The sequence below is a fragment of the Eretmochelys imbricata genome, chromosome 3 (assembly GCF_965152235.1).
Source record: "Eretmochelys imbricata isolate rEreImb1 chromosome 3, rEreImb1.hap1, whole genome shotgun sequence".
Classification (NCBI taxonomy): Eukaryota; Metazoa; Chordata; order Testudines; family Cheloniidae; genus Eretmochelys; species Eretmochelys imbricata.
Window position 1 is genome coordinate 12,222,021 of NC_135574.1, and position 23,360 is coordinate 12,245,380.

Genomic DNA, 23,360 nt, shown 5'->3' on the forward strand with positions numbered 1-23,360 from the left:
TTTGATTTCAGGAAACAGCCCTCCCTACCTGGCAGAACGATGACTCAGAGCAGAATTGGCCTGCCCTGAAGGCTTGTCATGTGAATGAGGAATAGAGAGGGCTTTTTTATGTTACAGCGAAGGCACACAGGTACTAAAGCCACATGGTAGACCTGTGAAGCTGTGAGCGATCTCAGGAAAATCTCCCATGCAGTTGAAGTCCGGGGCCAGAGATGAACACTTTGATACCGTCCTTTTTGAACGTGGAGCTGCTGCTCTTTGCAGGTGAGTGCTAGAAGGCAGGGGCTCTCAAACAGTTATCTGTGGGGCCAGCAGGACACAGGAACGAATGCCACTGGGAAGGCAGTGGGATTGTTGGGAGGCTGGGAGCAGCTTTGCAAGGGGCTCTGCCTTCATGGGAGGCTTGTGAAGTGGTTTGCGGTAAGGACGAAGTTCGATGCCATAGGGCACTGGCGGTAGCATGCAGGATTTCATGCAGTGTTGTAGCTATTATACAGAATGTGCCACTTTGCCAGTGGTCTCTATACACTGCGTATTACAGACCCAACCATGGACCAGCAATGTCCAGTGCAATATTTCACCTACCCAATACTCCAATGCTGGGACACGTGGCAGTGATTTTTTTTTTCACAACAGTGAACGACTATCTCCTCTAGGTTGTTGGTTCAAATTTAGCTCAGGCAAATAGTGGACAAAAGTTTTTGTCATCTGATGGTTTTGTTGAGGATTTTGGTGAAACATATTTGGATCCCAGTCTAGTTCCTAGAGGAAAAATGTCCATATCTCACAAACCATTATAACTACTGCTCTTGTTGATAGCCTCAGCCGATGTCCTCTGTTGGAATGGGAACTGCACTGTTCTCTGGTTCGTAGGTGGTCCCATAAGGTCATTCTCTGGTGAGGGAAGCTTACTCCATTGCTGTCTATACTGTGAATAACTAGGAGACGTCATTCTTAGTTTCTAGCCTCCGTTATGTTTGCTAAATCCAGCTAAACACAAGTCAGAATCTCTGAATGGTGTGGAACACAGCTCCTTCATTTGGCTGTCCCACTAGGCAAGAACCCCTTTGTATCTGCTCGTAGGGGCTCTATATAGTTTTTCAAGAGGATGTTTCATGGTTTAACTAGAGTGGATTATCACCAATCCCTCTGCAGAACAGAACACTCTACAAGTGGAGCAAAGCTTGGGCAAAGCAGTGACTGCAGGAAGGCTTGTAAGCTCAGCATAGCAAGGCCTAGATGTCTGTCTCATTTTCAAGAGGGTCTTGGGCACCTAGGAGCTTATGTGTCGTTGGACTTTATATCTCCTCGCATTTGTATTCATTCTATATACGCTTGTGTGTACATATTATGTATTTCTAATCTATTTTAGTTCCTCCAGTTATGCTGTTTGGGATTTGTTTATTTAGGGAAGGTATACTTTGGGTCGGAACATGTTGCTAGTGAACCTTTTAAATACCTTCCATGCAGAAATGTGTCTCAAGCATTGCCAATGCCATTGTAAAGATACATGCTGTGCACGACTGATTCTGCTGCTGTATTACATTTCATCCTGAAGTATCTGGGTTATTTTTGCAGTGGCTTCTGCAAAGTTATTCATTGAACCCCAGGAGGGCAGCCTTGCTGGAGGAACATGGATCACCCTGACATTGGATGGTAAGTTTTAGGAGGCTGCTAGTAATTGGTGGAAATCATTGGATAAAATGGAGCACTTGGAAGAATTGCAAGGGGTCAGCTGTGTTCTGAAACACAAGACCATAACAGGGTTCAAAAAAGAGTTAGATACGTTCATGGAGGATAGGTCCATCAACAGCTGTTAGCCAGGATGGTCAGGGATGGTGTCCCTAGCCTCTGTTTGCCAGAAGCTGGGATGAGGGATGGATCACTTGCTGCTTACCTGTTCTGTTCATTCCTTCTGGGGCACCTGGCATTGGCCACTGTCGAAGACAGGATATTGGGCTAGATGAACCTTTGGTCTGACTTGGTATGGCCATTCTTATGTTCTTAATTTGCCATTCTGGTATGGGCAACTGTAAATGTAAAACAAAACAAAACACCCCCACACAACAACACAGCAATCAGGCCCCGCAAAATCATGAAAAATCATTAGATTTTAAAAAAATAATCAATGCTGTGTTCTTTTTATTTGCCTTCTGGATTTTGAGCATTTAGGGTGCACTTCAGTAACACTGACCTGCTTTTCTCTGAAATCATAAGAGCTAGAAATGTACTCCTTTTTCAAACGAAAGATGAGATTTTCATCTAGTCACAGGACTGCAGTAGCAGAGGCTTTAAGAAAACCATCAATTGTATTGTGAGACTTGTGATAGAATCGTAAGAGTTGCCAACATAGTTAGTCACATAGGCCATCATTGTCAAACTTGCTTGCCCCAAATTATCCATATAAATAATGCTACCTAACTCTTATATGCCTTTCATCAGTAGATCTGAGAGCACTTTACAAAGGACGTCAGGATCATTATCCCCATTTTTACAGATGGGGAAACTGAGGTGCAGAGAGCAGGCAGAGTGACTTGCCCAAGGTCACCCAGCAGGCCAGTGGCAGAGCCAGGAATAGAACCACGTCTCCTGAGTCCCAGTCCAGTGCTCTGTTCTTTAGGCCATAAATAAATGACCTGATTTTCAGAGGTGCTGAGCACTGGCTTCAGGAAGAGTTGCAATTCCTCAGCATCTCTGAAAGATCAGGCCATTTGTGTGTGCCTAAATATGAATTTTGGTGCCTGCCATTGGTGCCCAAGTTTGAACATTTTGGCTTAGTCATGTATAACCGTGCAAAATATGTGGAAAGGGGGTGTAAAATGCCAAGGTGCAAGGTAGTGGAGAATCAGGTCCAGTGCAAGCAGAATGCTCTGTAAGAGAATGTGTATGGGAGAGGTTGCCTGGTAAGTATTTAAAAGCAGTTCACCCCCAAAGAAGATACATAGCTGAGTAGGAAGATGAACCATGTTTTAATATGAAAGACAACGCCCCACACTTGGTTTAAAAATCCTTGATTAGGGCCTGGCTCTGCTGTTGCTAGACACAATCTGAACTGCACCCTGTAAACGTTTTAATATGTTGTTGTCATGATCCTGCACTTACAAAATGTTTGTCATTAATGGATTGCTTAGGTCTGACATCTCCCCAGTTACAGTTCACTTATCCCACCAGTGGGTCTTTGCTGGAAGTGTCCCTAGTGAATCCCATTCTGCCTCCGGTACGGTGTGATGTCCATCCTGTATATTTCGATTTATCCATCATCAGATGCAAAACGAGGTATGGCACTCTAATAAAGGGGTTCAGAAATGACTTTCAGAAGATGCTGTAGGAAGATGCTGTGAGGATGTTTTCTTGTTATTTTCTGAATGTGTGTTAGCTTCAATTACTGTTTGAACCATTAGCATAAAAGACCTACCAAGATCCAATGGTTGGAAAGGTAGAAAAATTCAAATTGGAAATAGGGCACAGATTTTCAGTAGTGAGGGTAATTGATCAGTGATATAATTCACCCAGGGGCGTGGTAAATTCATCATCTGAGATCTCTATATCAAGAACAGATGCCTTTCTCAGGGATATGATCTTGCTCATCCCCAAGTTACTGGGCTCAGTAGCATTCGTACGTAGTGGGAAGAATAAGTCTTCCATTGCAGCAATCATGGGGGGAGAAATTCTCAGGCCTGTGTTCTGCAGAAGGTCAGACTAGACGACTCTAAAGGTTCCCTTCTGGTCCTAAAAGCTCTTAATCCAAGTGAAAGACTCATTCTCCCCACATCTAGGCACAGTAAAGCTGTGGGAGTCTTTTGGAAATTGGGGCGTATGCTCTCTAGAGCTAGCAAGAACAATACTTCTGAAAGGGATGCTCATGTATTTTGAGCCACAGATGTAGGTTTTGTGTTGAAATCCAACTCGGGTGGCTAGACTGACAGCTGAACTCCACTCTTGCCCCCCAGAGGTGATCCTTCTAGGTTCAATTTGGGGCACGCTGGCTGGCAGTGGAAAACTTCCACAGCTGCTGCCCAGGCTATACCTGCTATTATGTCCTTTGCCAGGCTGTCATACTGGTTGGAGAGCCCTCTTCTGGGGAGCAGTGCCCCTTGTCTGGGGGTTATGGCACAACGTCCCCCTCTAACTCTGTTGTCCCTGTCCCCACGTCCCTGTTCTGCCCTTGTTCATTTGTGTCAACCTCGGTGTTTTGTGTCTCCTCCCCTCTTCTAAGGAGTGACCAGTGAGGTTGGCGTAGCTCCATTAAAGTCAATGGAGCTACACGGATTTACATCCACAGAGGATCTGGCCCATGTTTTACTTTAAAACACACGAGCTGTTGTTTCCTTTGAAGGTCCTCACAGCAGGAGGGGATGTACCAGCTGGAGGTGATTGCTAATGGGCAGGTGATCAGCAACCCGGGTGGGATGCCTTGTGACAACTGCACTTTCAAGGTAAATGCCAAGGAGGGATGGGAGGAAATGGCTAAAGGTAATCCAAAGGGGGGGTTGCAACTCAGGGTAACAGACTGATGCTGACAGGACTTGGGAGCTGGAGCCCGGAGCTGGAGCCCAGAGCAGTGGAGCTGCAGGTTTTTGCCCGGAGCTGGAGTGGAGCCAGAGCATAGCTCCAAAGCCCTGGGTGCTGAGACAGGAGAACTTCGGTTGACTGTTGGGGCGGGAGGAAAATCTGACAGTGCTATCTCCTAGGTTGGGAAGAGGTGGATGTGCTATTGCTTGAGTCATTTAAAACTAGCCCTGACAAAGTGCTAGGGGATGAGGAATAATCTAGCACTGGCTCCCAGGTAGGGTGACCTGATGTCCCGATTTTTATAGGGACAGTCCTGGTATTTAGGGCTTTGTCTTATATAGGCACCTATTACCCTTCCCCGCCACCCGATCCCAATTTATCACGCAGAAGGTGTCCTTAGAATATTGTTCTCCACTTATATAAGTCAGTTCGTTGCCATGGCACTCTTGTGGTTAGACATTTGTGAACGTTCTATCTAGAAGCTGATGTTAGCTCATGTTCCTGTGGCTGGCTGATGTCATTATGGAGAAAATTCTCCTCTACACACTCTACTTCCAGTTCCCCAATAGCTAGGGCTTACCCTTGAGCTGGTTATCTGTGCCAAAGTTCATAGGCCTCAAGCCTTGTACTAGCTCCTAAAGCTAATGTCTTAGAGGGTACAGGCCTGTAGGTTCCTTGCATTACTGCTAAATATAATAAATGTAGAACTGAAGGCAAGGCAGCGAATATAATAAAGGAAGCTAGGCCTATGGGCTATGGCATGAAACCCATGATAACCCAAGAGGTCTGTATACCAAAACCATGGGTTCATCAGGGAAGGGGTGCAGTCAGGCACTGCTCCCCATGACATGTATCCAGATATTTCTGAACTTTGTCACTCTGAAATTCTATTGGAAATCTTGAGATCAGCTCTGCCTTCAAGGTTTGCAATTCTTTGTGAGTTTTGGCCTTATTGGGAGTGTTACCTGGGGTTCCCTAAAGCCAAAGCTCTCGGTAACTTTACTTTCTGCAAGGCGGTATCAGGAAATAAACCAAGGGAGATGCAGCACCTCTGTCTCCTATAGGGCTGGCATAAATCACACACAATCAAATGCTTTTACTTAAAGCCTTCGCTTTATTAGTCTCCAGCACTTTCATGAGAATGCCTTTACTCAGGTCTTTGCTTTATTTAGTCTCAAGCACATACAAATACAATAGGTTATAGATCACTCCCAAAAAATAGTTACCCGTGATCTGGAGGGGTCTCGAGTTGTCAAACGACAAGGTTCAAGTGGCCAGCGACCTGCCTGTCACTGTGGATTTCAAGAGATATCCAAAAGGTCAAATACAAATTCCTCAGACCTGTCTACCCCTTTTATGTTAGTAACTGTTACAATTATGTCAACAGCATGTCAATCAAAGAAAAACCATTAAGCAAGCCCTATTTAAGCTGTTAGTTATACACATGTGTTTTTGCAGAGTCCGCAGTCTCGTGGGCCCCGACACACACACACATCAGAAGTCAAATATGGGTAGACTTCCTGTTTTTCACAGACCCTTACCTCAGCATATCAGAGAGGACATAGAATCAGACTCGGGCCTCATGATCACTGCCCCCCTTCTCTCCCGGCTTTGCCTTGGTGGTGATAAGGCTCATACAAAGGCCTGACCGGTGCTGCTTTTGGCAATACATAAATTAATCCATCTTCTATCCCAATAACTTGAGCACCTGGCTGGTTGCTAAAAATGCCCCTCTCCAGCAGAACTTTTCTGGGTGTGTTTCCACTTGTGGGTGAAGCCAGGAAATGCAGACGAAGATGCATTATGCCGTGTTTTGTCTTTCTGCATATCCAGTGCAGCAATGGAGGCTCTGGGAAGAGCAGAAGAAGGCTCAGATTCCTAGGTTCTCTTTCCATCGCTACCTGCGATTTACTGTGGCAACAGTCATTTTACCTTCTCAGTTCCCCATTTGTAAAATAAGGATGATTCCACTTGGCTCCTTTTTTAAAACCCTCAATTATGCTCCCACTAACGTCAGTGAAAAAAGCACCGGTGACTCTTATGGGTGCAGGATCAGGATTTATAAGAGCAATGGGTTTAAAATTATTCTAGGGTTACAGAAATTCCTTAACCCTGGCAGAGCAGGACCCTCAGCCATCGCTGTTTGCTAGAGAACGAGCCCATTTGTGCTTGTCAGTCCTGTCTAGCTCTTTTCCAGGAGCGAGCAGGAGATCCTGATGTTTTCAGCAAATGGTGCATTAACACATACAAGTCATTGGGCGGTTCAGCTAGCTTAGAGAGTTGATGAAAAATCACCAGGGGATGCTGTTAATGAGAGACATTCCAAGCGAAATAAACCACAATGCGTCTCTTTGTTTTGGGACTGGAAACCTGTGAGCCATGAGTATTAAAAAATTAATTTGGCCTCTCCAGTAGACTGCAAAACCCGCTGCAGGCAGTGACAAGTCTGAACTGCTCAAAGAAGGTTTTCCTATCAGCTGGTGGCTGTTGCCTCGCTGCTCTAATCCGCTCCTTGCTCCAGCCAGTCCGGCTGGCTGTGGGCCGGTGCTGATCTCTCTCCTTTGCGATGACTGGCATGAAGGGAGCTTGATGCTAATGCTCATGAATTTTTTAGATTGCCATGTCTCCAGCCCGAGAGGGAGGCAGAGGCCAGAATCTATCAGAGAGTGCAAAGCTATGTTGGGTCACATGACAGCTCAGATAGAATCAATGTTGTGAAGTCCTGGAAAGTCTGACCCCGGCTCTGCCAGGTCTTAGGCTGCTCAAGGGGATACTCCGAGTGCTTAACTCCAGAATATAAGTGCATGTCGGGAAGGGAGAGGGAGAGATTGCTAGGATCTGAGAGAGAGAGGGATAGTGGGCATGGGGGAAGAGAATGAGAGTGTAGGAGGACCCACTTACTTTTTAATAGGGATAAATCCTGGTCCCATTGAAATCAATAGGCGTTTGCCAGTGATGTAAATGGAATCAGGGTTTACTTTAGCCCATTAATAATACTTGGGTCTAGATTCACAAAGGTATTTAGGTGCCTAAAGATGCAGATAGTCACCTGGTACGATTTAGAAAAGTTCCTACCTCCCACTGACAGTCAGTGTAAATCCCACGAGGCTACTAAATACCTTTGTGAAGCTGGCCCTTAGCTCTTACATGTTGCTTTTCATCTGGAGAGTTCAAAGTGCTTCACGAAGGGAGATAGGTATCATCCTTCCCATTTTACAGATGGGGAAAGTGAGGCACAGATGCAAAGTGATTAGGACACAGTCACGCAGCAGCCCATGTGCGGAACCCAAATCTCCAGCCTCCCAATCCAGTGCCTATCCACTGCCTCCCAAGAATACAAAGCTGGGCTTCTTTACCATGCTCTGACCACTGCAGCTGAAACTGCAGTTCACATGTTGTACAGTTTTGGGATGACATCTCATGAAAATCCCAAATGCTGCATGTTTCTAAGAACTCAGGAGTTGTCAGATCAGATCAGGCAATTGGTCCATCTAATCCAGTATCCTGACTCTTAACACTATACAGTCTCAGAAGCCGCAGAAGGAGCCAGAAAACCCCCCATGATACACTTAATTCTGCCTCAGCACATGAGGCTGGACTAGAGGACCTCTTGAAGTTCCTTCCAGCCCTTCCTTTCTACAGTTGGAGCAGGGTAAATACCTCCCACAATACTCCGCTGATACTGGCTTGTGTAAAGCTCTGGGAGCCAGATCCTTGGCTGGAGGTGACTTAAGCAATGACAGTTTATCCCAGTGGAGGAGCTGGCTCTGTATTCATTCTTCCTATGTTTGCTTTCCAAGAACAGTCTAGAGAAGGAGTGAATTGGCAGGAATGCTTGCAGGGAGTGTTAACTGCATATGGGAGAACAACCCCCAGAGCAACAGATAGGCATGCTATAAACATCAGTAATATTCACAGAAAACAGCAGGGTTTCAAACTGAAACTCGCACACCAGGAACCTGAGGCTAAGAGTTACGTTAAGGTAAAACAAGTGATGCCATGTGAGCTGTAATTCCAATAAAAACTAATGCTTAGATTGCAGACGTTGGCTACAAATGGTCATCAGGCCCGGAATCATTTGTAGAAATGATTCAGCCAGTAATTGTGAAGGTACAAAGAAATTCGGGACAATCTCAGGCTGCTCATAAACAAATGAGGAGCAGAAAGAGAAATTTCATTGATTCGATTTTTTGCTAAGAATGATTGGTTCAGCTCTGTACCACGATACCCGTGGTCAACTGGGCAATGCAATGCACTGAGGAAACGTGGGACTGTGCCCTAGTGGAGAGACACTGTAGTGACACCTTCCTGCATGCAATGACACTGCTCAAGAGGCAGAGACATAGGACTTCAGGAGCACCAGGGCAAGACTAGGGCTGCCAGGAATGCTCTCCACTCCAGAGGGGCTGTGTCTGGGATCTCCACTCTGTTCCCAGAGTTATAATCTGGCCCTAGTTTCCAACTTCTGCAGTGATCAGTGTCATAAATATAAAGGGAAGGGTAAACCCCTTTAAAATCCCTCCTGGCCAGAGGAAAAATCCTCTCACCTGTAAAGGGTTAAGAAGCTAAAGGTAACCTCACTGGCACCTGACCAAAATGACCAATGAGGAGACAAGATACTTTCAAAAGCTGGGAGGAGGGAGAAAAACAAAGGGTCTGTGTCTGTCTGGGTGATGCTTTTGCCGGGGACAGAACAGGAATGGAGTCTTAGAACTTAGTAAGTAATCTAGCTAGAGATGCGTTAGATTATGATTTCTTTAAATGGCTGAGAAAATAGCTGTGCTGAATAGAATGAATATTCCTGTCTGTGTATCTTTTTTGTAACTTAAGGTTTTGCCTAGAGGGATTCTCTATGTTTTGAATCTAATTACCCTGTAAGGTATTTACCATCCTGATTTTACAGAGATGGTTCTTTTTTACTTCTATTAAGTCTTCTTGTAAGGAAACTGAATGCTTTTTCATTGTTCTAAGATCCAAGGGTTTGGGTCTGTGGTCACCTATGCAAATTGGTGAGGATTTTTACCAAACCTTCCCCAGGAAGTGGGGTGCAAGTGTTGGGAGGATTCTGGGGGGAAAGATGTTTCCAAACTACGTTTTTTCAGGAACCCAGATAAAGTTTGGTGGTGGCAGTGGAAGTCCAAGGGTAAAATAGTTTGTACCTTGGGGAAGTTTTAACCTAAGCTGGTAGAAGTAAGCTTAGGAGGTTTTCATGCAGGTCCCCACATCTGTACCCTAGAGTTCAGAGTGGGGAAGGAACCTTGACAATCAGGTTATGTTCTGGAGCATGAGATCATATTGCCCTTCTGTCCTGCAGGTTGAATTAGATCCTTGGTGACCCCTGTACAGACCTGTTGCTTTCAGTGAGGATGCACCGGTGTAACTGATTAGCAACTTAATAACAGTTTTATTGGTGAGGCACAAGATGGAGACGAATGCAGCTCTCTCTTCTCTTCGCTGTGCTGGTTCTGCAGAGCTAACAGAAGTAACCAGCAGTAAACACCTATTGTCATCACTAAAATGGGCAGATCTGACTCAGAACACACTGGGAGCAAATTTGCCTATAAGAAGGGGGCAGTTTTACGTAGTCACTCATCAGAGTAGAAATGCACTTTAAAGACAAGCCCCAAAATAAGTGTGTCTGAAATGCTGGTTGCCAGCTGTGTTGCGAATGATGCATAATCAGATCTTGTAGGGCTGCTGTGGAAGCTTGTTTATTTAACAACAAAATTCTTCTTGCAGTTTTCTGTTGCACAGACACCTGTGGTTTACCAAATTAATCCACCATCTGGCGTCCCAGGTAAGGGATCTTCCTTTAAAATGGAGACGGCTTTGATGTTACATATTTTCATCTTCCTGGCAAGGGCTGCCATTTTAGCTGATACACTGGGGATTAAATTAGGCATCTACAGAGCTGAAAGCATGAGCTACTATAGCTTGAGCTATGAAGTCAAGGCTCTATAGTTAGTAAGACTCATATTCTCTGGATCAGGCACAGAGAGGATGCTTAGCATGTAGGGTTGCCAGGTGTCTGGTTTTCAACCATAAAGCCCAGGCAAAAAGGGACCCTGGCGGCTCCCGTTGACACCGCCAACCGGGCTGTTAAAAGTCCGATCGGTGGCACAGCCAGGACCTGGGGCGAAGGCAGGCTCCCTACCTGCCCTTGCTCCACGTGGCTCCAGGAAGCGGCCACCAGGTCCTTGCGGCCTCTAGGCACTGGGGCAGCCAGGGAGGATTCATGCACTGCCTCCACACTCAGGACCGGCTCCGCAGCTCCCATTGACTGGAAACCATGACCAATGGGAGCTGTGGGGAGTGGGGCCTGCGGGCGCAAAGGCAGCACACACCACGCAGAGCCACCTGGCCACCCATGCGCCTAGAGGCTGCAGGGACCTGGCGGCCACTTCCTCAGAGCCGCGATAAATGCTGCCAGGACCACCGCGCACCCTGGAGCCCTCAGCCCCCTGGCTCCCCAACTCCCTGGTCAAGCCCAGAGCCCTGTCCTGCATCCCTGGCCCCACATCCAGCTGGAGCCCTCACCCCCCCCCCCCGCATCCCCAACTCCCTGCCCCACCCCAGAGCCCACACCCCCTCCCACACTCCGAACCCCTCAGCCCCAACCCAGAGCCTGCAGCCCCAGCCAGAGCCTGCCCTCCCGCCTTCCCTCCCCAACCTCCTGCCCTGACCCGGTGAAAGTGAGTGAGCGTGGGGAAGAACAAGCGATGGAGGGAAGGGGGATGGAGCGAGTGGGGGCGGGGCCTTGGAGGAGGGGTAGAGCATGGGCGGGGCCTCAGAAAGGGTGACGCAGGGGGCGGGGTGGGGGTGTTCAGTTTTGTGTGGTTAGAAAGTTGGTAATCCTAGTAGCATGCAGTGACTAGTGGGTAACACTTGCATTTGGTGTCTGTAGGAGTGGGGCACTTGACTGCCTTTGCACAAGGCTGTTTGAGTAGGAGGATGTTGTAGAACAATAGTGCATGCCTTGGTTATCTGTATTTCTGATGATCTCCTGGCTCCTTTTTTTTTGGGGGGGGGGTAATTACTTTTAAAGGGATTAAAGTCCTAGGTCCTGATTCTGCAACCCCATTCAAACCGCTGCACCCACACAGAGTCTCACTAACTTCAAAGGGGCTTTGCGTGAGCAGATCTGGATCGGGGCCTCAATCAGCAAAAAAAAAAAAATTGGTAGATAAAGCCCAAGCCTGGTTCTGTGAGAGTCAAGCAGGAGGAAGTAAACACTTGTATAGGACTTCAGATCAGAATAGATGCTTGTCTGTTTCAGGTGTCTATGACTTTCTCTTTTGGCATGTGTATCTCACTGGTGGTTTGTCTGACAGTGAGCTATGGATTCAGGGACTTGGTCTCTTTGTGCCATAATTCCACTGACATTTTTGAGCTACTTTGGAAGATCATCTAAGTATAATTTACCGTTTTGGACTTTGAAGTGCTTTGAAAGCAAGTGTCCTAGGGCTCAATTAACAAAGGTATTTAGATGCTGAAAGATGCAGATAGGCACCTAGTGAGATTTAGAAAAGCATCTACACAGATTAGGTGCTTAATTCCCATTTAAAGTCAATGGAAATTAGGCACCTAACTCACTTAGGTGCTTTTGTAAATCCTACTAGGCACCTATTTGCATCTTTAGGCACTGAAATTTCTTTGTCAATCTGGCCCCTAGTTTCTGTGTGTTCTTTTATTTGAATGTATTTTATTTGAGCTGGGATTTAGAAAGTTAAATGTCCAAGTCTCAGGGCAATTTAGTGGAAATTGAGCTCCTGACTCCCCTAGGCGCCTCTAAAAATCTCTCTAAACACACAAAGCCCAGTTCCAGTGATCCTTCACTGTCGGGATCTGTGTTGGATGTCAGACTCTGTACCTGTTCTAATGACTGCAGCTGTATTGTGGTGAGCCACCCCGCCTCCAAAGTCTATTTCCTCCAGTGTGTGAACCCTGCACTGCCTCCTCTCCCATCCTTTTTATAGAATAAGTTGCTGCTGAGAACATCAGAAGCCTGCTCTTAGAATCACAGAAGATTTGGGTTGGAAGAGACCTCAGGAGGTCATCTAGTCCAACCCCCTGCTCAAAGCAGGAATTGCTCTTCAGCAATTTCTTTCCACACCATTCCTCTTGCTTCATTGAAAAGTCCTTGAAGTTACCAATCAAAAGCCAGGGGAGAAGAGGAGTAAATGTTGTTAGGGTCATATTGATACAAGAAGTTAACAATCCTGTCCTCTTGCAATTTATATCTATTGCAAAGTTAAACAGCCGGCTGGCCCCCAGGGAACAAAAGCCAGATTCTGACCCCTTGAGCTGACCCTGCCCTTTGCAGAAGTTCAGGGCTTTGATGAGCCACGCTTCACCAATGCGTGATGCAAAACGTACTTACCTGGCCCAGGCCTACTGGCGCTGACCTCGGTGAGGTAACGGGGAGGCAGTGTTGTCTCGTTCAGAGCAGAGGACTGACCATCAGGACTCCTGGGTTTTATTTGCGGCTCTTCCGTAGACTTTCTGGGTGGCCTTGTGCAGGTCATTTAGGGACAGATTTCTAAAAGTGTTTAGATCGCTAAAGATGCAGAAAGGAGCCTACTGGGATTTTGAAAAGTGTCTAGTGCCTAAATCTCATTGATTTAATTTAGAGTTAAACACCCAGACACAGATTCTCAAAGGCCCTTAGACTTCCAACTTCCACTGAAATCAATAGATGTTCAGAACCTAAATACCTTTGAGGATCTGGGCCCTGGACACTTGAAAATCCAACTTGGTGCCTAAATTCCTTTAAAAATCTGTCCTTTAACCTCTTTTTGCCTCAGTTCAATCACCTGTCCAATAGGGATAACCGTGTTTTCCAGCTCATAATTCATATGCATGGTGATAAGTTCTGATCTGAGTTGCACCAGTGTAAAAGTGAAATGTGCCCACTGAAATCAATGGTGTTAATCTGGAGTTAAGGGCAAAGAGAGTAGATTTTGACCCACTGACTTTTGTTGTGGGTTTTTACCTATTCAGTCTCAGTACTGCATTAACGGCCCCAATTCAACGGAGTGCTAAAGAACATGCCTAATTTTAATCCTGCAGATAGTCTAATGGAAATTAACATGCCTAATGGGAAGCAGGGGTTAAATGCTTTCCTGAATAATGATGGGGCTACTCATCAGCTCAAAGTTAAGCATGTGGTTAAGTGCTCAGCTGACTCAGGTCTGTAATTAACATAAAAGCACAATCTCGGGTCTCCAAAATAAAAAAACAATGTCCGAAAGATGCCGTTTGGCTAACTGAAATGATTTGGCAGGAAAGCTGGCCAGGTAATTCTACACTTTTTTAAAAAACAATGAAAAAAGTAGAGGAACTTTTTTTTTTTTTTCATTTTGTCAAAAATTGTTGGTGTCTGTTGGAAAAACCAGAAATTGGAATTCTCTTTTTAGTACCAAAAATGAGTTTCCAGTTAAGTGAGTGAAATAGTTGACTCCTGTTGACTGTCAGTGGGAGCTGCCGGCCTAAGGACTTTTGTAGGTCCCACTAGGCACCTGTATTGTTTCCTTGTGCTCCTCTGTCTTTATCCATCTGCTCTCTCTTGTCTTTTTTTAGATTGTAAGCTCATCGGGGGAGGGACTGTCTCTTGTTCTGTGTTTGTACAGTGCCTAGCACAGTGGGCCATAACTGGGGACTTCTAGGGACTCTGGTAATACAAATAATAATAATTATTAAATATCCCTTAGTAAATCTGGCCCTTAACCCCCACTTTGCCAGCTGCCTTACTCCACAAACATTAGCATGCTGTTTTAAAAATAATCCCTTTATTTTATTTCTCATTTAAACAGGAAACATAATACAAGTCTGTGGGCAGATCATTGCTGGAAAATACGAAACCATGGACTTTAACGCTGACTATATTGATGGGTAATTACATATATTAATGTTCTGGCTCTGTCCATGTGATTGGTTTTTTTGGGCATTTCTTCGATCAGCCTCCTTGACAGCAATAAATTGCAACCAGTTGGCACAGAGCTGCTGGTTTCCTCTTGTTGTGGTTTATTGCAGCTCACGAGTTGGGCTCCAGCAAACTTTGTTAATCTAATTGCAACTGGTCCATTAAGCTAGTCCGTTGATTGAGCGTCTGCACAGTCAATTGTGGCTCAGTGTGAATTGTACTGTAATTGCATCTGGATGTTGGAGGTTTTATTTGGGTTAAGAGATTAAAAGAAACTAATTTCAAATGTAGAAAACTACAAGTTAATAAATTTTCTCTTCCAATTGCATTTTTAGAAATTCTATTCGCTTGGTTGGGGAGAGTAATTTTCACGGCAAATGTAAAGTTAAAGCAGAGCTCTTAAGAAACAGTGGGCCAAATCCTCAAAGGTATTTAGACTCCTAACTTCCATTGAAATCTCTGGAAGATAGATGCCTAAATACCCTGGAGGATCTGGGCTGTGTGCCTGACTGTCCACTGCCTCGAGCTTCATAGAGTCACTTGCACTTCCACAGAGTGGCAACCTGGTTTTCCATTGCCCTGTTGCTTAAGTGGTCATTTACACCAGGGTCAGGTGGGTGTAAAATGCCACCATTCTGAATTCCCATTGGTGTAAATGGTCACACAAGGTGGAGGGTAACAGAGGCCCAGCGAGTTCAAAGTGGGGATAAAATGCGACCACTAGGCTAAGTGACTGGCGGATTCTGAACTGGCATGTGTAGACATGGTTGTGCAAGGCTGTGGAGAATCAGGGCCCAGAGGGTCTACAGTTACTTTAAAGTATTTGGTCATGCAGCAATTTACGTGACGAGAAGGGTAATCAGACCTCATGCTTCAAGAATTTCACTGCTCAGCCGAGAGGGCAGGAAGAAATATTCTCCCATTGCACGTTTGCCTAGGGTGTTTTATTCACCAGTCTCTGAAGCAACAGACTTTTGCTGCAGGGGAGGCAGCATTCTGGTGGGTCGCAGGTAAATTCTCCAGTTAGGGAACTCAGACGATATAAATCATAAGTAAGGCGAGGATTTAATCATGGGCATTTATGGTATAAGTCATGGACAGGTCACGGGCAAGAAACAAAAAATCATGGCTCGTGGCCTGTCCATGACTTATACCATAAATACCCCTGATTGGACCTTAGGCGGGGGTGCTGATGGGGGGAGCCGCTGCAGAAGGGACAGCAGCTGCTCTGGCCACTGCTGTGCGGGGAGCCGGGCAGCAGCTGCTCTGGCTGCTGCTGCAGAGACGTCTCGGGGGGCAGGTGGCTGCTTCAGCCACTGCTGGGCGGATCCCTGGGAGCCCAGGAGCTGCCCAGGAGCTCTGGCCACCACCGGGGTGGGGGAGCCCTGGGGGGGCCAGCAGCTGCTCCAGCCACCTCGGGACCGCTTGCAGGAGCTGCTGAGCTGGGGCAGCTCTGGCCACCCCCAGGACCGCTGCTCAGGCAGTCACCAGGGCCAGCTGCCCGGGGCCTCCAGGGTGGCGGCCGGCTGCGGGGCCACCCGAGCAGCTGGCTGCAGAGCCGCTCCAGCAACGGCTAGCTTGGCTGTCCCCCAGGTCACCTGAGCAGCTAGCCCCAGTGTCAGCTGCGCTGGCCGCTGCAGAAGTCACTGAGGTCGCAGGAAGTCATGAAATCCACGACCTCCATGACACAGAGTCCTAATCATAAGTCAGTAGAGCTGCACTGATTTACACCAGCTGATTCAGAGTCAGCAACCCTAGCCTCTGGATACTGATTAACATCCTGCATTCAGTACCAGTTATTGTTTCACCCATCTTCAATGGGAACTACAAGTGCTGTGATTAATGAAATGGAAAGTTGGAATGTGTTTCAGTGTAGCTTTGGTGTGTTGGTATCCTCCACTGAAATGCTGGTTTCATTTATTTACAATATAACCTCAAAATACTCGAGAAAATTCAACGGACTGAATAGATTCAGCCTATAATCTTATAGGACCGCTATGCTCACCTTTAGTGAATATGTGCAGTGACTGGAGCAGGATTTCACATGAGCTCTTGCCTCATTCATGTGGATCTTGTAAAATGCCCAGTGAATGAGGCTAGGGCTCCTTAGGTTTGCAAGAGTTGTACATGTTTCATAAGGTGTATGGGACACAGCTTTCCAGGGTTGTCAAGTCAAATAGTTCCAAAATATGGAATTTATTTTTTCACCGAAGCCAGTGGACGTTTTGCCAGTGACTTCAGTCGGTCCAGAATTTCACCCTTGAGCTTAATGGCTTCCCCTAATGTCACATCTTTCCTGTTTGTTTCCTATCTAGCCCTGTTATCCTCGAGGCGGAAGGAGATGGATGGATCAGCCTCTGTTCTTTTGCCAACAAGCAAACGAGAAGCATGTTAGTTTGTGATCTTCCTTTTTGCTTTGGGTTGTAGCTAATTTCATATTGCTGTGACATCTCCATATAATTGATTGTAGAGGATCGTCTGTCCATCTCGGTTATGATAACAACAGGCAGGTGCTTTGTCACAATTTCGAGGGGCTCTTGAAAAGTCAGCTCATTGGGTAAACTGTTGGAGTGCATGGGGTTCTAGATGGTTGATTTTCATAGAAATGTAGGGCTGGAAGGGAGCTCGAAGTCACTGAGTCCAGCCCCCTGCAGTGAGGCAAGACCAAGTAAACCTAGACTGTCCCTGACAGGTGTTTGTCCAACTGTTCTGAAAAACCTCCAATAATGGGTATTCCACAACCTCCCATGGAAGCCTATTCCAGAGCTTAACTACCCTCATAGTTAGAATGTTTTCCCTAATTTCTAAACTAAATCTCCCTTGCTGCAGAATAAGTGGATTACTACTTCTTCTACCTTCAGTGAACAGAGAGAGCAATGAATCACACTCCTCTTTTACAGCAGCCCTTAACATATTTAAAGACTGTTATCAGCTCCCCTCTGTCTTCTTTTCTCAAAACTAAACATGCCCAGTGTTTTTTGTTTGGTTGGTTTCGTTTTTTTAACTTTTTGGTCAGGTTTTCTAAACATTTTATCAGTTTTGCTGCTCTCCTCTGGACTCTCTCCCATTTGTCCACATCTTTCCTGAAGCATAGCACCCAGAACTGGACACGGTACTCCAGTGAGGTCTCCTCATTGCTGAGTGGAACTCGACAATGACTTCTTGTGTCTTTCTTACAACGCTCCTGTTACTACACTCCTTTTTCACAACTGCATTTCATCATTGACTCATTCAATTTGTGATCTGCTATAGCCACGAGATCCTTTACAGCAGTACTCCCACCTAACCTCTTATCCCTCTTATTTTGTAGTTGTGCATTTGATCTTTCCTTCCTAAGTGCAGAACTTTGCCCTGGCCTTTATTACATTTCATCTTTTTCGTTGTTTGCCTGCATCTTGTTAGATTACCACAGTCAGGGGAGGTTTTAGGTTCCTGGTTCTCTTGCATCCTGTTAGGCAACAACATAGTTATTAGAGCTGCTTGGAAAACTGAATTTATGTTCTGCGGGAAATTCTGCCGTTTCAAAATTTTGTTTTTGTTCCAAATGGGAACAAAAAGTTAAAATTCCTTGTGGAACAGAAATTCAGAAAAAATTAGATTCAGAAACATTGGATCATTTTGATAGTGTCAAAATAGTATAATATGAAACACCGAATACAATACATCTAATCATAAAAGCAGTATATGTATAAATATATTTAAATCAATAATTTAATCTAATATCAAAGTTGAAACAATGAGAGTCAAAACAACTCGTTTTGAGAATTTTTCCAGTGAACAACTTGTTGAAAGGAGTAATGGTCTCAAGTTGCAGTGGGGGAGGTTTAGGTTGGATATTAGGCAAAACTTTTTCATTAGGAGGGTGGTAAAGCACTGGAATGCGTTACCTAGGGAGGCGGTGGAATCTCCTTCCTTTGAGGTTTTTAAGGTCAGGCTTGACAAAGCCCTGGCTGGGATGATTTAGTTGGGGATTGGCCCTGCTTTGAGCAGGGGGTTGGACTAGATGACCTCTTGAGGTCCCTTCCAACCCTGATATTCTATGAAATTGTCCCTTTTCCACAAAACATTTTGTTTTTGATGATACTGGGTCTTCGGGTGGAAAATTGGTCCATCAAAAATTTGTCCCTTGGCTTTAATCATTGCCAACCTGAGTATAAGTGGCATGCTAGGAAATGTGCACTGAACAAAAGACAAGAGACTGATTCCATAGTCCTTGTTAAGTGTCAGGGACTGGGATATGAGAGATCTGACCTAGTGGTTCGAGCTGGAGCCTGGCCTCGTGGTTAAAGCCAGGAACAGGCTTTAACCACTAGGCCAAGGGTCAGAGCTGAGTCAGGAGCCAAGCAGGGGAGTGGGATAGGAGAATGCAGCTGTCTGTGTAAGTGTTGAGCAGCCAACGACCTGCCGCTGCTGCTGAGCTTAAATGCAGACCTGTGGGCTGCCGGCAGCCAGTTGGGCAGGCCTGCCAATCAGGCAGTTCTGCTCCAGCCCCACTGGCCTCATTAACTGGCCCGAGGGCTGAGCAGGCTAGCCGCAGGCTCAGCTGAGGGAACTCAAGCCCATAGTTCCTGACAGCTAAGGTCCTTTTATGCCATGGGAGTGGGCCAGCATAGCTGCCTTTGCACTGCCCACTCCACCCCAGTGTAGGAGGCGTATTAGGAATGCGCAGGGGGAAAGCAGAGGGTAGAGCTAGAATGCACAGCACTCTCCAGGATGCTTTGGCTGGCAGAACAGACCCACCCTATTGGCACCCGTGAGACCAGTGGATCTCAGGGTCAGCGGAGCTAATAGAACGGCTTAGGCCTTATTGCTGTTGGGATTTTAGCTGCGGATAGTCGCCCCCAATGCAAAGCCCCAGCATTGGAAGCAGTTACACAGCATGGTTTAAACCCCCCTTTCCCCATGTGGGTTAAATTGGGGCCAGCTGCACCAATAGAGATTGTAGACAAGATCTCCACCAACGCAGCACACCAGGGCTTGCACTGGTGCGGCGACACTAGTGGCTAAGCTCCCAGTGTAGACAATGTCAGCTGTGCATGAGTTCATTGCAGATGAGGATCGGGCGCTTGACTCTTCTAAGTGACACAGAGGGTGGAAGTATCATCACTCACTTTAAATACAGGTGTAAGTGACTAAGTGCAGTGTAACAGGAAAGCTGCCAGAGTGGATCTTCATGGGGGGGAAGTTTTCATGCTCCCGGGACAGCAGCTCCTGGCAGTGGCATTCCTGTTTGCGTTACTTATTTAGCCAAATATAAACTATCTCAGTTCCCTTAAATCATAAATTCCTTCTCCGCTGCTGATGAAAAGGTCCTTGTTTAAAATATGGGAGTGGCAGGGCCAAACTGCTAAGGGTTTAAGCAGTTTGTCAACTTACTGTTTAAACTTTTACAAACCTACCCTTGGCATCATTGATTTCTTCAAAGCAGTTTTAACATTAACAACATTCTTAGCCTGCCTGCTAGCAATCTATAACCACCCCTCTGAGAGAGAACTGTTCTGGTAATACTCCTCTCTTCTTTGAAAGACACACAGGACCTGATTCTCAGTTTCTCCATTTCTGTGGTTTGGGGTGGGGGGAATAATCCGGGTCTGCCTCCTCCTGAGCACCCCCTTGTGGTCAGGGGTGTTGCAGCTTCCTACCTCTGTTTCCCTCTTCAGGACTCCTTAATAAATTGTGCATACAGGCAATCCACCCCTCCATAGGGCCTGGGTTTATCAAGATCAAAGTTCAGAACAAAACTCGAAGTCCCAAAATAAAATCTACAAAGTTCAACTCAATTCCCTGCTTTCAGCAGGCAACTCCCAGCCCTTCCTAGCTGTAATGTTCCCCCCCTTCTTCCCTGGAGTCCGCTTTCTCTGGCCTTCAGCTATCTTCAGCCCTCTGACTTCCTGGCCCAAACCCTTCCCTGATCAAGGGTCCTCTTCAGAAGTCTTCTGGTCTCTGTCACAGTTTCCTGTTTCCCTTTGTTTTCTCAAAAAGAAAAGGAGGACTTGTGGCACCTTAGAGACTAACCAATTTATTTGAGCATAAGCTTTCGTGAGCTACAGCTCACTTCATCGGATGCATTGAAGTGAGCTGTAGCTCACGAAAGCTTATGCTCAAATAAATTTGTTAGTCTCTAAGGTGCCACAAGTCCTCCTTTTCTTTTTGCGGATACAGACTAACACGGCTGCTAATCTGAAACCTTTGTTTTCTGTTTCCCTTTGGCTCTTTAGAGGCGTCAGTTGCTGTCTATCAGGCCCCATTTAGGGGCCATTAATGAGGCACCATTGGGCTGGGGGCTCCTTAAAGAGGCCCAGTCCACATTGTGACAGGGGACAAAGTCCACCTTTAAGCCATTGTTGCATTTCTCATACCTTGGGGCCATAGAGTGTATGTCTACACTACAGAGTAAGCCCAGAGTCAGTAGAATTCAAGTTAGTGGACAGGTTTGTTAACCTAGGGCTTGAGCATCTACACTTAGTGGTAGTCCCAGGTTAGGACTTGTTGAATCCTGGGCCCCATCCCATCCTGGGTCTCCAGTGTCTACACTGCATTATGCAGGCCCAAGTCCAACCACCCACATCCCAGACTTTCTATTGCTCTCCGAAAATGTGGCCGCTCTAGCCCTTTGTTCATGATGCATTGTGGGAAAACTTGGCTGTCCACCAAACTTGACTTTCCAGAGGACAAAGAAAGTCAGCCCGTGGAATTGCAGGATAAGTTTGGTGGGCTCCCAGAGCATAAGTCCAGCGGGGCTGCGTCTATACTGCACAGCAATAAGGCTTGAGTCCCGGTTCCCAGCTTGACTCCGGCTTGGAACCTCCAGCCCTGTAGGGTCCTGGGACCCTGAGTCCGAGCTTTGGGTTAGCGTGATTTGTGTGCAGATGGAAGAGGGTTGAGGCTTGAGCCTGAGTTTGAACCCTGGGCTTACTTTGCAGTGTAGACATGCCCAGAAAGGTCTGGCCAGTAGCTAGTCTGCATCACAGCAACCTCAGGACTGAACCTCTTCCTTACATCCTTCCTCCTACGCACCTTCTCCAGTGACCCAGTCTTGTGAGATGCTGTTTGCCTTCACCTCCCATTTAAGCTGAGGGTCCAAGCATCCTTCCAGTATCAGGACCAAGCCCTGGGACTCGGGACAAGCTGTGTTTTGTTTGGAATGGTATGGCTGTGTTTTCCTTGTGTTCCCTTTCCTTTGTAAAGGCTTCACAATTTCGCTGTCTCTTTACAGCTATCCCATTCAGATGGATCATGGAACAGGGACCTTACAGTGCCGTATTGAAGGCAGCTATATCGGTCAGTGGAAAGGGAACATGTACACCTACAATTCTGGTCTCTGCCTCGAAAGGTGGCATGATTAATGAAATACCCCCCTGGGTGTACAGCTGTCCAATCGGAAACCCAGGGTCTGGAGCAAGTCCCTGGAACGCTTCTGCCCTTTCTGACTCTGGTCTTATGATTGTAACCTAATGACTTATTTATTGTAAACATTTCCCTCCCTCACCCATTTTTTGACCTTCACCTTTCTTTATATGATAACTTTCCTCCTCATATCTAAGTGGAGGCGCACAAGAATGAGTTGTCCCCAGCTATGTACTTTTACGGCCCTGTCCCTGGAGTAGCTGAGTTTTGATGGTGTTTGTGGGCTCAGTGTGTCACTTGCTCATTGGTTCACATCACTGTGTTACTAGAGCTGTGAAGGTGCCCCTTCTGCTATGCTTGTCATCTGAGTTGTAGGCCTTTGATACAGGCCATTCCTAGGAGAATAGGGGTGTGTGGGGGGGAAGCTGCCTCATATGATTACCAATGTGTAAGGGTTTGCCCTGGTGGAAGCCCAGAGTTATTTAGGTCTGGTGGCTAAGCCACTGAACTGGGATTCTAGAGACCTGGCTTGGATACTGACCTGCTAGGAGGCTGTGGGTAGTCACTTTTGAGTGATATTTTCAAAAGTGCTTCAGTCCTGTTTTCAAAAGTGACTTGGGAGCCAAAATCCCACTGACTTTCAGTGAGACTTAAACTTCCTAAGAGCCTTAGTCATGTTTGAAAACAGGACTTAGAGGCTTTTGAGAAGATTACTCTGAAGCTTTCTGTGTGCCTCATTTCCCCTGACTCTGTTTTGAATGTTTAGATTGTAAAATGCGACAGTGACTGGCTCAACGGGGTCCTGATCTCAGTTCGGGTCTCTAGGTGCTCCCATAATAATAATGTGGCAGGCTCCTCTGTCAGCTGGAGACTGTGCAATCTGGTTTTGGTGTGACCACTCCATTGGGGTTTTTGGGGTGTGGTTCTCGAGCTTCTGTGCCATCTCATAGCATAACTAGTTGATGCACTTTGTCCTCTTGCAGTAAATCAGAATAGCTCCCCTGAAGTCAATGGAGATACACCGGAGTAAAGTCAGTGAAGAAAGGAGAATCAGGCCCTTAGTGTAGATCCTAGTCTGGTGTGCTTTTTCTACGGACTCCCCCATGTTCCTGCATTAACTGTGTGTGTTTTCTCTTCCAACAGGTTCGCAGAACATTAGCTTTTCAGTGTTCAACAAAGGAAGGTGAGTAACTGAAACGCTGCCTCGTTCATCTGTGGTTTCCTATGGTAGCACCGCTGCATTTCTGGGTCCAGAAAGAGGACCTGGATACGTTTAATAGAACTTGCATATACATACCTAGCCATGGCCCTTTGCTGTCTCAACGGGATGAACTGATCATCATTGCAATAAGAAGAAAGTTCCCTAGAGACTATCGAAAGGATCTGGGGGTCTCCTTGCCATTGTTTAAGTGCACAGAACAGGGGTATCCATTAGATACAGATGGGCATAATTCCCTATCACCACTCTTCTACATGTGCAGGGTGGCTGAGTGACTTGTGGACATTTATTTCTCTTAGATGGGCCAAAACCAGATCTTCAGTTGTGAATGTTAGGGGTGGAGAAGGAGGAAGGGGTTGG

At 46.3% G+C, this 23,360-nt stretch overlaps 1 protein-coding gene across 1 annotated transcript in view; it reads left to right on the forward strand.

Annotated features, from left to right (window-relative positions):
* Positions 1-212: 212 nt before the first annotated feature.
* The window catches only part of PKHD1 (PKHD1 ciliary IPT domain containing fibrocystin/polyductin), a 370,485-nt gene continuing 347,337 nt past the window's right edge, over positions 213-23,360 (forward strand). The window contains exons 1-9 of the mRNA XM_077811517.1: positions 213-264; positions 1,579-1,656; positions 3,132-3,276; positions 4,337-4,436; positions 10,252-10,309; positions 14,325-14,403; positions 16,750-16,824; positions 21,651-21,715; positions 22,925-22,964. Of these exons, the coding sequence (XP_077667643.1) occupies positions 213-264; positions 1,579-1,656; positions 3,132-3,276; positions 4,337-4,436; positions 10,252-10,309; positions 14,325-14,403; positions 16,750-16,824; positions 21,651-21,715; positions 22,925-22,964 (692 nt within the window). The remainder of the gene's footprint in view (positions 265-1,578; positions 1,657-3,131; positions 3,277-4,336; positions 4,437-10,251; positions 10,310-14,324; positions 14,404-16,749; positions 16,825-21,650; positions 21,716-22,924; positions 22,965-23,360) is intronic.